The sequence below is a fragment of the Centruroides vittatus genome, unplaced genomic scaffold (genome assembly GCF_030686945.1).
Source record: "Centruroides vittatus isolate TY-2023 unplaced genomic scaffold, ASM3068694v2 contig_738, whole genome shotgun sequence".
NCBI classification, from domain to species: Eukaryota; Metazoa; Arthropoda; class Arachnida; order Scorpiones; family Buthidae; genus Centruroides; species Centruroides vittatus.
The window spans coordinates 4,077,658-4,092,569 of NW_027122474.1; the positions used below are offsets into that span (position 1 = coordinate 4,077,658).

The 14,912-nt window shown below is 32.9% G+C and overlaps 3 protein-coding genes across 3 annotated transcripts in view; 1 reads left to right on the forward strand and 2 right to left on the reverse strand.

The window, feature by feature from the left end:
* The window catches only part of san (Probable N-acetyltransferase san), a 31,872-nt gene extending 25,964 nt beyond the window's left edge, over positions 1 to 5,908 (forward strand). The window contains exons 4-5 of the mRNA XM_067277129.1: positions 4,788 to 4,854; positions 5,462 to 5,908. Coding sequence (XP_067133230.1) covers positions 4,788 to 4,854; positions 5,462 to 5,642 — 248 coding nt within the window. The 3' untranslated portion in view covers positions 5,643 to 5,908. The remainder of the gene's footprint in view (positions 1 to 4,787; positions 4,855 to 5,461) is intronic.
* A 2,438-nt stretch (positions 5,909 to 8,346) lies between these two features.
* LOC136980954 (ammonium transporter Rh type B-like) lies at positions 8,347 to 10,135 on the reverse strand. Its single transcript, XM_067277153.1, is given in 9 exon segments — positions 8,347 to 8,462; positions 8,526 to 8,604; positions 8,607 to 8,709; positions 8,779 to 8,912; positions 9,017 to 9,154; positions 9,212 to 9,377; positions 9,531 to 9,661; positions 9,739 to 9,889; positions 9,953 to 10,135. Coding segments are annotated over 9 exon segments (1,155 nt in total). The 5' UTR covers positions 10,090 to 10,135.
* Positions 10,136 to 10,959: 824 nt separating this feature from the next.
* On the reverse strand, positions 10,960 to 13,135 carry LOC136981016 (uncharacterized). The gene is made up of 2 exons (XM_067277275.1): positions 12,724 to 13,135; positions 10,960 to 11,026 (listed from the first exon to the last, which is right to left on the reverse strand). Exons 1-2 carry the CDS (start codon positions 13,126 to 13,128, stop codon positions 10,979 to 10,981), a joined length of 453 nt encoding a protein of 150 aa, XP_067133376.1. The 5' UTR covers positions 13,129 to 13,135; the 3' UTR covers positions 10,960 to 10,978.
* Between the last annotated feature and the right edge of the window lie 1,777 nt (positions 13,136 to 14,912).

A 14,912-nucleotide genomic window follows, 5' to 3' on the forward strand; every position in this document is an offset into this window, starting at 1 on the left:
TAGTCAATCAAAAGAAAGAGTCTGAAATCATTACAAAAATAATAACTAATTTGGCCCCTAACCAAGATGATAATACTCCTCTTCCTACTGCAAAAAGCATCGATGTTAAGTCTACTGTTGAAAACAGTATATCTTTGCCAAAAGCTCATAAAAAAACATACAAAGCTCCAGCTCAAGATGAGGTCACTGAAAAGTTACAAGTTTAAAAAATAAATTGAACATTCAGCTTTTAGCTTGAGATGCCAATCTAGGAGGAGACACGTCACTAAATAATATTTAAAAAACCAAAAATGAACTAGGTATAACCAAACAGAATTTGATTTAAAAAAACAAAAAAAAAAGCCAATTACCGGCAAAAATTCAGAGCTGCTCGAAAAAACAAGCCAAAATCGATATGTGAATCTAATGTGGCTGCAGCTTCAATTTTGAAATTAAAAACAAAAATATGCTGGGAGACTGCACATCGAAGAGGAGCAGCCGGTTTTGTTACGAACTGTTACGGAAATAGCTTCTTTCGGAGGTGCAACGCACGATTGTCGCCACACAGATGAAATAAGAACATGTAAAACTCTCGACAAGTTGCATACAAAAGTTTTGGAAGAAGGTTTAAATTTATCTAGAAGCACTATATATTTGTGACTTCTTCTGCAAAATTCTAATACCATTGAAGGAAAAAGACATGTAACAACCGCTCCCGTGAAATTATGTCGAGCTCAAAATGATAGCCATAATGCTCATCCCAATAGTCAGTTTTAGCCTCGATACGTGCTTTAGAAACGCTAGCTTCTGCTCTTGGACCGAAACAAGTTGCATTTATTTCACAAGATGATATAGCACAGGTGCCTATCGGTCTAAAAGCAGCACAGAAACAATCACCTATCCTAATGCACGTAAAGTACAGAGTAAAGCCCTTCGATCACGATTTTATTGTATCGGAAAGACATAAACTGATCCCATCAGTTTAAGCAGGTATAGTGATTAATAGACCAAAAGGACTGGGAGATCCTAAAGCAGTGAGTTACTCAAGGCCAACATATATTGCCATAAAAAGTGGAAAACATGATAAATCTATTGCTGCTAGCCATGCCACAGATTTTGAGTGCCTATTGGAGCTGAAGGAATTTGACAGTATAATGGAAATTAACAATCAAATAAAGCCAGTAGATGAATGGATGTCTGAAGAAGATGTTGAGAGTACAGAATCTCTCGAATTAAAAAACAATGGAAGTTTCTGAATCAGACCCTTTGCCTGTGATCGAATCACTTGAAAATTGGCTGAAAAATCCATGGACAAGTGAAAATTGAAATTAATATAAAAATGAATATTATGACGTTGATTAATGATGATGATGATAAAAAGATTGTTAATAATTAAAAAATAAAGTTCTTAAAATAAATTGTTCATTCGAATTCATTAAATCTTTATATTTTTATATTTGTTCACATAAAGTCTTTTATAAATAATAGTGCATATTAATTAACAAAATATATAATTATTAATTAATTAATAATTATATATTTTGGACCTAAGGTTTTTAGGGTTTCATAAAAAAATTTTTTTGTTTAAAATCTTTCTATAAAATTATGCCTAAATATTAAGTAAGATAGGGAAGGGAAAGGGGAGGGGGATCAAAGAAAATATTATGGTTTCTTAAGTAGGGTTGGGTGGGGGTTTAGAATGGCCGAAATTTCCCTTATGTAATTTATGGATGGCCCCTTAGCTGTATAAATAGAGGTCAGTAGTGGAAAGTTGGAAATACTGTTTTGTTTTCTGCTAATAGTGAATGTTTAATGAGAAATCAGTATGCCATTGTCGACGACAAAGAGTGTCATATGAGCAGGTTTTCATTTTTTTTTTATATTTAATGATCATCATTTTCCCATACAGGGATCAGTCATCCTTGTTCCATCCGTGGAACCACAAGGAGAATGTTTCTTTTAATTATCTTACTAAGATCAAACATACATTAAACAAACAAAGAATTATTACAGAGGTTCTTTATCTTGTACAGAGGTTGTACAAGATAAAGCTGGCTGATATGTAGGGGAGTTGGCTCGTCTCCCCACCTTTACAAAAATGTTTTCCTCGCAAAGAACTATAATTCTTTTGCAAGATTTCTATCGTGAATGAGGTGATAAAGTTCTAGAGTTTGGGATCTCATATTTTGTTCATGAAGCAGTCTTAACTCCAATCTCTCTTTATTGTATCTACAACAGTTTAGGAGTAAATGTTCTAGGTCTTGAGTCTCATCATCACAGTTGCAAACTGTGGTACGTCTTCTACCAAATCATTTTAAATACTCTCCACTACTAGTGTCCAATATAAATTTGACTAGTTATGAAGTTGACTTGGAGCCAACGTAAGTCTTTAGTCCGTTCCTTTATATTCGGCAAGAGCCAGAAAGTTACGCAACTCTTGTCGTGAGTGTGACGATTAGGGGGAATTTTATTCCCTTTCATCAGGATGATTTAAGGCCCTCGCGTATGTGAGTGGTGGTTTGCTGAGGCAGAAAAATGACAAGTGTCACAAACCATTTACTTGGTTAAAGGTTTTGCTTACATCCAAAAATTTGAGTCCTAAAAATAGTATGGAATCTTGATGTTGGTTTCTGTTGGTGTTTCATTGATAGATGCTGGATGGGCAGCTCTGGGTCAGTGATGAAATAGTTGAGCATTCAGACTTGTTGAAATTTGCGCAGTTGAAGTTATCATGGGAGGAGTCAACAATGTTTTCTATATTCGCACAATGTAGTTGAGGATGATGATGATTTAGATGACCAAGCCCTTCTGGATCAAACTGATAGATCGAACCCTTCTCTTTGGACAATCGGGCTTTTATAATTTCTCGTTCTCAATTTCTTTTCTGATTGGTCAGGCTTTCCCTTCCTCGCTCCCTGATTGGTCTCTTACCTGTCTCAAGGTAGAATTTGAGACCAAGATAGGTCGTTAGAAAGGTCTGCCCAGAATGGTTTATCCGACACCATCCTCTCAACTCTGATCGCGATTCATCGATGATTAAGACATCTGCATTCATATTGCGCCTCATTGCTTCCCTTTTCTTATTTGTTTTAAGTTTTAAATAATTCCCCCTTTTTATTTTCTTTTATTCTAAATATTGTTTTCCCTCTATTCTTTATGAGCAATGATGTCAAAGTCCGGTGTCGCTGTCTCGACACATATATTACTTGTTTTCTCGATGGTTTAATTTAATAAATATACATTTCCTTTTTAATTATGGACTGTTTGTGGGACCTCCACATCATTGCTAGATTTTTACAACAGACTTTATTTTCAATTTAATTTTGAACTTAATTGTCATCTGATGAAATTCTACAAATATATATACATATATTATTTTCTATTAATTTTAACTTTGGAGTTTTAATAAACTTTACATGTAACAATTGTAAAATATTTTTGATCTCAGCAACATGAGTATGTTCTGTTGTTGTTTTTGTTCCCCAGGTGGTGGAACTTGTTCTAGAGTTGCACCCACAAGATGATGATACTAAGAGATAATTTGATACGTAAGGTACTGGAATACAAAATTATTCCTCCATCTAAAATTTACTTTTGTATATTCTTCATTTCCCATTTATGTGAGATCTCACTGTTTAACTAAAATATGTCTAATTTGAAACATACTTATAATAAATAATTATAAATGAATGATAGTTTGAATAGTTTCGGGCTAATGCCCACCTTCAGAAACTGATTACAAAATCAAAGAGAAAGTACGCCATCATTCCATGGAAGTGGAATAGTTAGTTGCCATGTGAAATATAAGAAGCATAAAAATAAAAATTTAACATAGATAATAATAAATACAAGAAATAAAATAAAGTTAATTAAATGTTTAACATTTTTTATTTTTTTTTTTGTATGAGGCAAGGCTCTGGTATTTGGTAGGCTATGAATTACAGTAGCACAAGAGTTCATATTTTTGTTTTATAGTACTTCTTTAATTTCCTCTTTGTCTCTAGATTTAACTTCTTTAATAATTTCATGTTTCTCCAGAGAACTGTGACGTTTGTCCAAAGATTTTTCATTCATAGTGTTTATGTATTTTCTTTTAATGTCTCATTGTTGTCGTAGAATTTCCCTTGCTTAATTTTCTTTTTGCAATTCTGATGTATTGTTGTTCTTGGTTGTTGTCATTGACAAGAATTCTATATATTCTATTCTCTTAGAGAAGAATGTTAGCTTTATCGGTTTAAAGGATTTATAAAATCATATTTACAGTAGATTAACGTGTAAAAAATAGAAAAAGCGTCATTTATTTATTTGAAAAATATTGCAATTAAGTTAGGTAATGTTAAAACCATCAATGAAGACACTTCAAAAAATTTGTTTATTTGTTGTTTATTTTTATTGTTATGCGGGGGTGGAAATTATTTGTCTCAATCAGACTTTTCCTAATGTAACTAAAATAAATAAATAAAAATTTATGCACACTGTGCATGTAAGAAATTATTTTGCCATTTGTTTTAGTTGGCATTTTATAATTTGTCTAGATAAACTGAACATTTGTATGACATTTTAATGTACCTTTCTGGAATAGTAAGTAAAAAATGTACTATTTACAAATGTAAAAGTAAGAAAAATTAGTATATTTTATTTTTATATTTTAATATACTGGTATACATTGTGTGTGTGTGTGTATATATATATATATATATATTATATTTTTTTCTTTTGATAAAGATAACTTTAAATTATTAACTACAACATCTTTATTTATTAATGAAAAGGTAGCAGAAATATTATTTTTATTGTTTGTTTTTTAGGTACAAAAATGGTAGAACACGTGTTAAACTTTGTTGAAAAAGATGGCAACTTTGATAGCATATTTTTGTAAGTACTGATTTTGACATTGCTTTCAGAGATTAAAAACTATAGTTAATTAGGCTGCATTCACTCTGCCGATAACAATGACGGATTGTAGATGATGAGAATGGAGTGTCTCTCCTTGTATTTTGTTCATCACCAAAGTGTTCTTGGTTTGTTAGTTTTGTGTATTAAAGCATGTGCGATTTACATTATGTTTAGCATTATTCCATGGATTTCTGTACTTTTAGAATGGACTTGTTTCTGTTTTAAAAATGGATATGCAGAATAAAACGATAAGTCTTCTTCAAAAGCTGGATTTATTAAGACAAAGTCTTTTTTCAATACACAAGATTAGTCATTCCTCTATCTTGTTAAAAGAGAATTGAGGGAAGTTCCCATTGATTGATCAATACCATTACAACAAATGTTGAATCTTGGCTAACTTTTGAATAACAAGTGACTAGGACGAAAATGCAACAATAACGACTAGTGTGAAAATTTTACAAAGACAAATGATAAAAATATCTGTTGTTGGCATTGTGAATGCAGCCACACATACGATGCAAAAAAAGATGTTACACAAGTAGAATGTTTCTATTTAAACATCATAAATAAAATTACATGATTTCAGGCATGTACAGATAAATAATGAAGGTGCCATCGAATTCTACAAAAAATTTGGGTTTGAAATTGTTGAAACAAAGCAGCATTATTATAAGAGGATAGAACCGGCCGATGCGCACGTTCTTCAGAAAACGTTAAGAGGTTCCAGTCAACCGTTACCTGTAAATAATTCATGGAGATCTGAGTGATTGTAAAATTAAATATCAAAAGGCAATAAACAGTGACACAGGAAAGTTTTTACAAGTAACTTACCTTTTAAGGAACAAGAATTTAATTGTAAAACATCCAGTTTGATAAAAAAAAAAAAAGAGGGAAAGTATGGAAAAATCTCTATTGTGCATAAATATGACAGCACATAAGAGTGCCTTTTCTTTTGTGTGTGTGTGCGTACGAGTATTGGATTCGTGTTAAAATTCATCAGAGATGGAGATGAAATAAAAACAAATGTAAAATATTCTTTTGCATTTTTTTGAATTTAAAAACATAACAAAATTAACAAACGAATATTTAATAATGATATTTACCACATTATTTACTAATTTTAATCATTTATGAGTAAGGAATTAGGTGTATTCTAGTCCTATCCCTTCAGTCACATGGATCTAATCTCAATTTTTTCCACATTCTTCCTTGATCTTGCTTTATCGTAGGATAATACTAAAGGGCAGCTTTACACAATCTACTTCCTCCCATTCAGTTAACAGGCTGTAACCATTTATACTGGTATACCTATATTTCTGACCTTTAGTCACTCTCTTATATCATTATTTTTTTGATGGTTCATCCTTACTCTAATACATAAATTAATAGAAAAGTTTTTGCAATAGAATAAATCATTCTTTAACTGTTTGGCTAGATAGAACACACATCTAATTTATATGATGGGATTTCACTATATTTTTAATGATAATTATCGAAGAAACAACTTTGCCACAAAACTTATATCAAAATATTAACAAACACACGGTATTCATACTATTTCTTAAAATACAAACTGGGGGTTTATTGTATATTTTGAAAGTACAGTACATTTTTTGATTTATTTACCATTTGAATTTCAGAATAGGTGAGATTATGGAAAAACCTTTCATCTGTTAAGGATTAATAAGTATAAAAGATGGATTTACACAAAAGGCTTTGATAAGATTAAAATTAACACCAAAATGACAATTCATTTTGGTGTTAATTTTCCAAAATTTTCTATACAAAACATTATTTTTAAATACTTTCAATGAAATTACAGCCATCTTCAGACAAGAAGAAGAAATTGGAGAAAAGAACATGCAGTAAAGCAACTTTTTAATTATTATTTCTCTCAGAATAAGAATGGTGCTGCTGTTCATTAGTCTACATACGTGAAGGAAAATAGCTTTGTGTTTATTACAAAGTAGAACATAATATCCAATTCTCTATCTTGGCAAGCAAGACAATGCTGAGAAATCTCACTTGATTTCATGCATTTTTGTTGTTGTCCAGACAAAAGTTACTTTAATTTTGAAACACACTAAGACTAATTTAAACTGTGTTGCTACCTTTTGTAGGAACAGATAAGATTTTGCTCTATGAGAAGGGTGTTTGGGGATGCATAATGACAACAACACTGAAGAGTCCACTAATGATTGCCTGTACTCTTGTGCACTTATATTTAGTTAATATGTAAAAGCAGGAAGACAACCTGCTGCAATGTTTTTATTTACTTAACTGTGTATAGAACAGGTATGTTTAAACTATTGTTATCTGTTTGAAATTTCTTGCAATTTATTGTTAAAATCAGTTTGCTCATTTCTTCGAGTTTGCTTCTTCACCTTACAATTTGTGAAAGTAAGTTTTGCAACCATAATTACATCTCTTGAAATTAATTGTTCAAAATGATTAGGGGAGCATGTGACTGCTCATTGAGAAGTGGCAAAGAATCCTCCATCACCTCATTAATTCCATACCACAAATTTGCAGCAATTTGGTTGATCACAGAGATCATACACCCTGCTAAAGTCAGCGCAATATACTAAATGTCATTTGTTATGGTTATGCAGGTGTCCATGTTGATCAAGTTGCAATAAATGCAATAGATGAAAATATGATAACAATTCAGGCTTAAATGCATATTTGTTTTTCATATACAGTATTACTATATATTTATGTAACAACAACAAATGATGCAAATAATTTCCAATGCAACATCTCTTGCTCTCCGAATTGTTTTGATCAGTGGATTTGTTAAGTATTATGATTTTCAAGGCGTAGTTCTTCAAGGCCTGACATTAGACTTCAAGATACCATTTAATAACGGTATCTTAAAGTCTAATGTCAGGGCATAGAAGAAATTTTCGTAAAAAAAGTCAGTACCAAAACTTTCCATTAGGGCACTTTGGCGCTGAAAGCAACAAACTATATACAGGATGCTGAACAGGCGATACTGCTCAATATGATCCCATTCTGAGGCGTTGAAGTGTTAAATTCATCGTTATCGATTCTCAAGATGCTTCCACATGCAGTGTGATAGTCTTTCAAGGCTTCCAAATTTGAACACGTCTGCGATAAACCACATTAACTGGCTCCACAACCAGAAATCTAAAGCACCAAAAGTACCATAGTGGTGAGGTTTTCAACTAATTTTTTACAGAAATGCCTTCTGCATGTCCTGAAACGCCACCTTGCCAAATTTGACTACATTTTGACTGCTAAATATGTCTAGACAGCATTGAATAGGGTTACTTTACGATCACCCGGTAGAATAATTTTAAAAATTCCTAATTTTTTCTATATTTTGAATTAAATGTTTGTGTAAAAATATAATATAGGAATATACCATAAGATTATTAGAAACATTTTATTAAACAATGTTAATTAGATATTATTTTATACTGAACTTTATATAAATTTAGAAATTACTTATTCGATATTAAAAGATTGTCTTTGTTTAGGATACTCGTTCAGTTTCCAAAAATTAACATCACACGAATATTCGTGCTCGGAAGGATCCCATATGCGTAGCTTTAAAAGAACACCTACAAGAAATTTGCAACGTGAAAAAAAATGGCGGCACGTTAAATGGTAATTGTGTTGTTTACCTGTTAGAAGTCCTCCAATAATTGAAATTGCCAGCGTAGAAACTAACGCAACCAGTTGATAGACAGCCTGCTGTGAGGTAAAGAGCGATTTTTTCCTGCATCGATGGGTACATAATCAGCATGAATTTCGTATAGATCTGTTGAATTCTCTAATGGAGCAAGAGCCGGAAACAGTTCGTAGATACTAAACACAAGCAAAGATTTATAAATCGAAACAGAAAATTTAAAAAAAAAATCAGTAATTGATACAAACCCGAATCCATAATGGCTTTCTTTAGCCTTTAAGGTCAAAATAACACCTAAGATTCCTCCCATTACTCCGGGGAGTCCGTGTAAATTATGCACACCGCAAGTGTCTTGAATTTTAAGTTTTCTTGCCAATAGCGGCTAAAAATTATACATTTATCCTTGAAATTCTTTGGAGGTTTTATTGTGGAGGCAAAAATTTCGCCAATGTAGTATGACGTATTTTGGATATTTGCATATTTTACCTTTAGAAATGCGTAACCAAATACGGATAGGATGGATGCTGCTAATCCAACTAACATGGCACCGTACGGTTGGATCATCATATTTGCTACAGTTCCAATGGCTACACCGCCGGCGATTGATGCATTTTGTATGTGAATCTGAAATTTTACTTGTTTTATTCGTGTATTATTGTTTTACGTGACAAAAATACTCACGATATTGAATCGATTTTGTCCTTCGAGCAGAGAAGATAAGCCAAAAGTAGTCAGAGTGCAGGAAACCAGAGCTAAATACGTGTTTACAATAGCTCGGTGACTATCGTTCCCTAAGATTCCAGAAGAGTTATAACTTGGCCAAAATGCCCACAAAAACAGCGTTCCTGAGAAAATAATAATAATAATAATAATGGTTCTCTTAAGAATCTAGGCTGAAGAAAGGAAGAGAGAGTGGGTACTGAACATAAGGATGAATCAGAACGTATGAAAAGGAATATTCACATTATTCGAATTCTATTATTCTTTATTCTATTATTCTATTAACGAAAACAAATTTGATTTCCCAGAATTTATTTTTGAAAATTCGGATTGATACAGAGAAAAGGACACCGCCAAACCAAAATAAGCGCCAAAAACGTGGACAAAAATCGAATTTCCAGCATCGGTAACCTTTAAAAATTCGAAATTTGCTGTTTAATTTACCTAAATTTCATAAATTCCTCAAAATTTTTTTTTCGATGTTTTACCTTAAAAGTATTAAATCCTAGTTCTTTATTCAAACTGTACAAAACAGTTTCAATTAACGACATTATTATAAGTTGTAGGGGATTTATTCTTCCCAAGACAGCACCAGTTGATACGAGAACGGCTAGAGATGCGATATTAGCTTCCACCATACTATTTTAATGGATGATTATAATTGATAAAGTCGAAAATTCTTTTCGACGAATAAAAACTTACCTAACAATGCCAAAATGCATAACTCCAGATTGCATTTTCCAGATATTTTGCATAATGAAACTCCATTGGATGGTCAGCGAGCATAGCAATAGATTAAATCCTACACCGTTAAAGGCGTACTTCTTCAGAAAAGTCATCAGAAATCCGTATCCAACGACCAACAACACGTTAACATCTTGAAATACTAAAGTTTAAACATTTGTATATATATATATATTTTAAATTAAATTTAATATTTAAATGGCAAATATATTTTTATAAGTATGCCGGAACAGTGGGAGGATTCTCATTAATTCATCAAGAAATTACATCACTTGATGAATTAATGAGGATGTCCATTTGGATTTTATAAAATGTCTTTTATATAAAGAAAAATATTAATATTAATAGAATTATTTAATAAGTAACAGGGATTTATACCTGGATGATAATGCTGAAGCAGAGTGAAGAAATGCCCAAATCCATCCAACGAATTACTTAGAGTATTTGCCGGGTAAGCATCTTTGTGGTATTCCACAAAAAATACAAAAATAATAATAAATGCTACTTGTAATGTCGTTATAACGAAGGCAAGTTTACCTCGTTTCCACATCTCTTCTAATTAAGAAGAACGTGAATTTACTAAGAATTCGTTAGTTGACCCCACGCCCTTACCTGGCTATTGGTTAAGAGGTTTTGCATAATTTATGAAATGAATTCTTACACAATTTTCCTGTGATGAACTCCACGCTATCTACAGGAAAATTACACGAAATATTTAGAGAAGTTATTGATTTAAAATCACGGAAAATCGAATTTAGTTTTGATATACATATATATTATATATATAATTATTAAATGCGCTCTCGAATTTCCATGAAAAATCTCCCTTTTAAGCTTTCTGACATTCTGCGTGTTGTCAGTTATGTGAAATTAATTTATGAAACTTTTTCTGTGAACGGTTTAAAACGTTATAAACGGAATTTTATTTAGGATAATTTACGAAAAAAAATTATACAGGAATTAAATTTTTAAAGTCCTTTCTTCCTATGAGAATTCCTGCTCGGCCATCATGAGGACGTGAATTGCCACCACCTAAAAATAAACAAAAAATAATAATAATTTCGAATATTGTGCTGTATTTATCGAGTAGTGTTTCATAATTAAATACAGTCAAGTCTCGATTTAACGCCACCCCTTTAAAATTGGCATTAAATCGAATATGGCGGTGAATTGAAGTATCTCGAGGTTTACTCGCAACTTCAAGTCATGGAGGATCTAGAAGTATCCAAACGTAAAAATTAATTAGTGATTATTTATTGTGAGGTCACAATGCCGGGCTGCAATTTTAATTATATTTTTTAATTTATTTCATTTAAAATATATGCTTTCCATCTCAAATTAATAGTGTGTTGTCCCCGTACGTACATCGTACTTTTTTACTGCTAGCAATAGAGTCGTGCCGGTCATCTATCTAACACCTTTTGGGGGGAATTTTTGGATTGAAATAACGTGACTTCCGGTTTTAAAAACCGGAAGTTCATATATGGTCAGTCGTGGCCTCCTGGGGGCGTTGTGATGCGTTCTTGCTGTTGGTGCATTTTCTTGTTGAGTGTCAATTAGGAATTTTTTGTATTTTGGCTGGTGTTGTGTTTTATTGAAGATATAAAGAACTCTTTAAAGTGGCAACAGTTTTCAATTGATAATATGAAGAGAAATGGTTCTCCTGTGATAGACAGCCAGGAAAAATATTTACACGGATACTGCAGTTGAAAGGTCTGATCATCCAGATCTTCGTGTGTTAATTCGAGGTAACTATGATAATTTGTTTGAAAACTAAATTTAATTATGATGTTATTGAGAACTTAATTTAATCTTTGAATTCTGCTATTTGTGTGGCTTCTATACCCGCTGTATTGCGTTGCAAAATACGCCCCTGTTTCGCAACGGAATATACGGGTTCTGTTATTAATTCCGCTTATATATTTAATTTTAGCTGTTTGGTAGACAAAATGTAGTAGAATCAACGCGTGTATTAACCTTGATAAGTTTTCAATTGTGTTTTTAAAAAATACAGAGGTTGTTTGACTAAAGATAAAACGTGGTATATTTAATAAGGGAGTAAATCATCGGGTGTACTTGGATATAGGACTTCTAGTTTAGATTTTATGGAAATTATTCTTCTAAGATAGTATTAAAGTAGGTACTGAAAACTCAATGATTTCTCTGTTAGTATTTTTACATGCTGCTTTTGTGTACATTCTCGATGATATAAATATTTTGGAGAGCACTCAATTGATTTTTATAGGAAGTTGCAGTATTTTTCATTGAGAGAGATGTACTTGGGTATGCCATTCTTTCTTTAATCTTGTTCCTATGGTACAAACACAGCTCTGAATGAGGCGGTTGGGACCTTATCGGTGCTGCAAACCATGCCCACAGAGTAAAGAAAGTCACGTGGGAAGTAAAGGGACGGAATGTGTTTTGAGTACGAGGTATTTTGACCCCGGTTCCTTCTGATGAATATCCCAATCTTTTCTACATCGTCGCCATCTGGCGACTGAACACTAGTCGTGGATTCGGGCTTGACCAACCGGCTGGTTGTGTGCAGTTTACCGGGTTTTATTCCACATAAACGGGCTACTTTCCTATAGAAAGTATTCCCAGCAGATAGTTCACCTACGTGTTGTAATGCCAGGCCCTATGAAACTAAACCAAATCGATCATCTGGCGAATTTTAAGATTATTCTAGGCGAAAGAAGATAATGCAAGGGCTAAGTTTTGGCACTTACCAATAAGAATGACGTAACGAGTCCGAACAAATAAATGATAAAGCGAATTTTCTCTTTCAAGTAAAGCGTGACTACGACTCTAGAATTACTTTCGGGACAAATTGCCTTTAAGCATTTATCATCCGCCAGCAAGAGTGGTAACTGATGGCGACATTTATCCAGTTCCACTTCCTCTTCGTACGTCCAAAAGATTTTGACGTAATCGTAAACATTTGCCAAAATTTCTTTGATTCTTCTGGTTGTTTTATCGCTAATTGCCATGAATTTTCTGTAGTATTTTTTTGTTACGTCCCAAATACTCGGTTTCTCCTGTTGGGGACAGAAACAATCCGCAACAGGTACATTGCATAGATTTTTGAGATCGAGTTTCTTTAGCCATATTTTCCAAGCTGGTTCGAGTTTCATCCAATCAGCACATTGAATGACTACGGAATTTTCTTTGCAGTAAATTTGAGGAATCCAATATGAAATTTTTGCTTTCGTTGCTCTGTACCAATTAAAAATTTCGTTCCATACGCTCCGAATTAATTTTTTGCAACGTTCTTTTTGTTCTTTTTTAAGCAAGTCGATGTTTTTGATGCAATTTGCGATGCTGGCTGCAAACGTAAATTATGTTTACTATAAAAATTAATTGTATTTAAGTTTGCATTGTTTAACTTACCCATATCGACGAATAAAAATAAAGCCAGAATAACGAGAAAGGAAACGAAGAAAATCTTGTGCGCCATTTTCACTACTGGGATGTACAAAAGACTGATTTTTATTGTTCTACAAGGCGTATTTTTATCACTTTATTGTTTAACAACAATGTCATAGTGTAACAATATACCTTATGAATAAAATATAATAAAAAATTAATTTTTGGAAAGCAGTGGCGTGTCGTCATTGGAAGCGTTGAAAGCGCCGATTCCACCTTCCAATGACCTTCCCTTGTATTTTATAAAATATAAATTTTCATATTTTAACGTATAGCATTAATTAAAATTAATTTTTTATTATAACTGCATTATGTATCTTTTACAAATTTCTATACTACATGTGAAAAAAAACGATAAGCTTGCTATTGTATATTCGAATAATTCGGTGGCGGAAGGAGTGTCGAAACCGGGTCAGTTTGCAATCAGCCATATTATATAGGCATTGGCACATGCGGTTTACAGAGCACCAACGTCACCCGGTTTAGCTGGTGGATGCTTCACACATAAAGCTTCTAATTTTATATCCCGGACCGGTTATGGGTTGTTAGCCGCCTGCCTGCAAGATATTCGGCCGCCCTCGCCCGAGTATGTGAATCACGAGTAGACTAGATCAACGGCGGGCAACCCCCGGCCCGCGGGCCAGCTACGGCTCGCGAAAAGTTTCTATCCGGCCCGCGAGATCTTTAATAGAATATTAAATTGGAAAAATAACTAATTAATAGTCATTTTTTCAATTCTCTGTAATTTTCGAAAACGATAAGAGAAATAAATGTAGTAATTAACTTTTTATTTATTTATTTCATATTTGCAGACTAAAAAAATTACGAGTCACAAGAAGGCGTCAATTAACTACTACGGCCCGCGGAAAAAAACGTAAAATTTATTCTGGTTCGTGTTATAAAAAAGGTTGCCCACCGTAGACTAGATTTATATCTTAACCCAACCGATAGGAATTTACTGGTATGTTTTTATGATAGTTCTGTATAGTTGACAGGCGTTTAAAAAAAAAAAAATTCATTAAAATATTTGATATTATTCTGCGTTTATTCCCCTCTCCCATCTTATATTACTTATGGATTTCAATGTTAAACCGGTGATATTACGATTTAGTATGTCCCAACTGTAAGGGGATGCAGAAAAAACGGTTAAAGTATACCTAGGAAACCCCAATGGCCGCGCTTCCGGCAATCTCGACGGCAGGCGATGTTAGAAATTCGGTGTAGATGGCGCAATTTTTAAATAACGCTATCGTATGCAAATTTTTTGTTTTTTGTGACGGCTTGACTGCTGCGAGTGGTTTTTTGACCAGTTAAACATTTTTGTAGAAAAAGTGTTAATTTTTGTTATTTTTTACAGTAAATAGGTAAGTTTCTATTCCCTCTAGTTTTAATTGTGCAATGTGTTGCAAATTTAATAATTTTATCATATTCATATTTGTTGTCGGAAGTTTTTCTTTTTTGGTGAGATAATGGCTACCGCAGACATAAATTC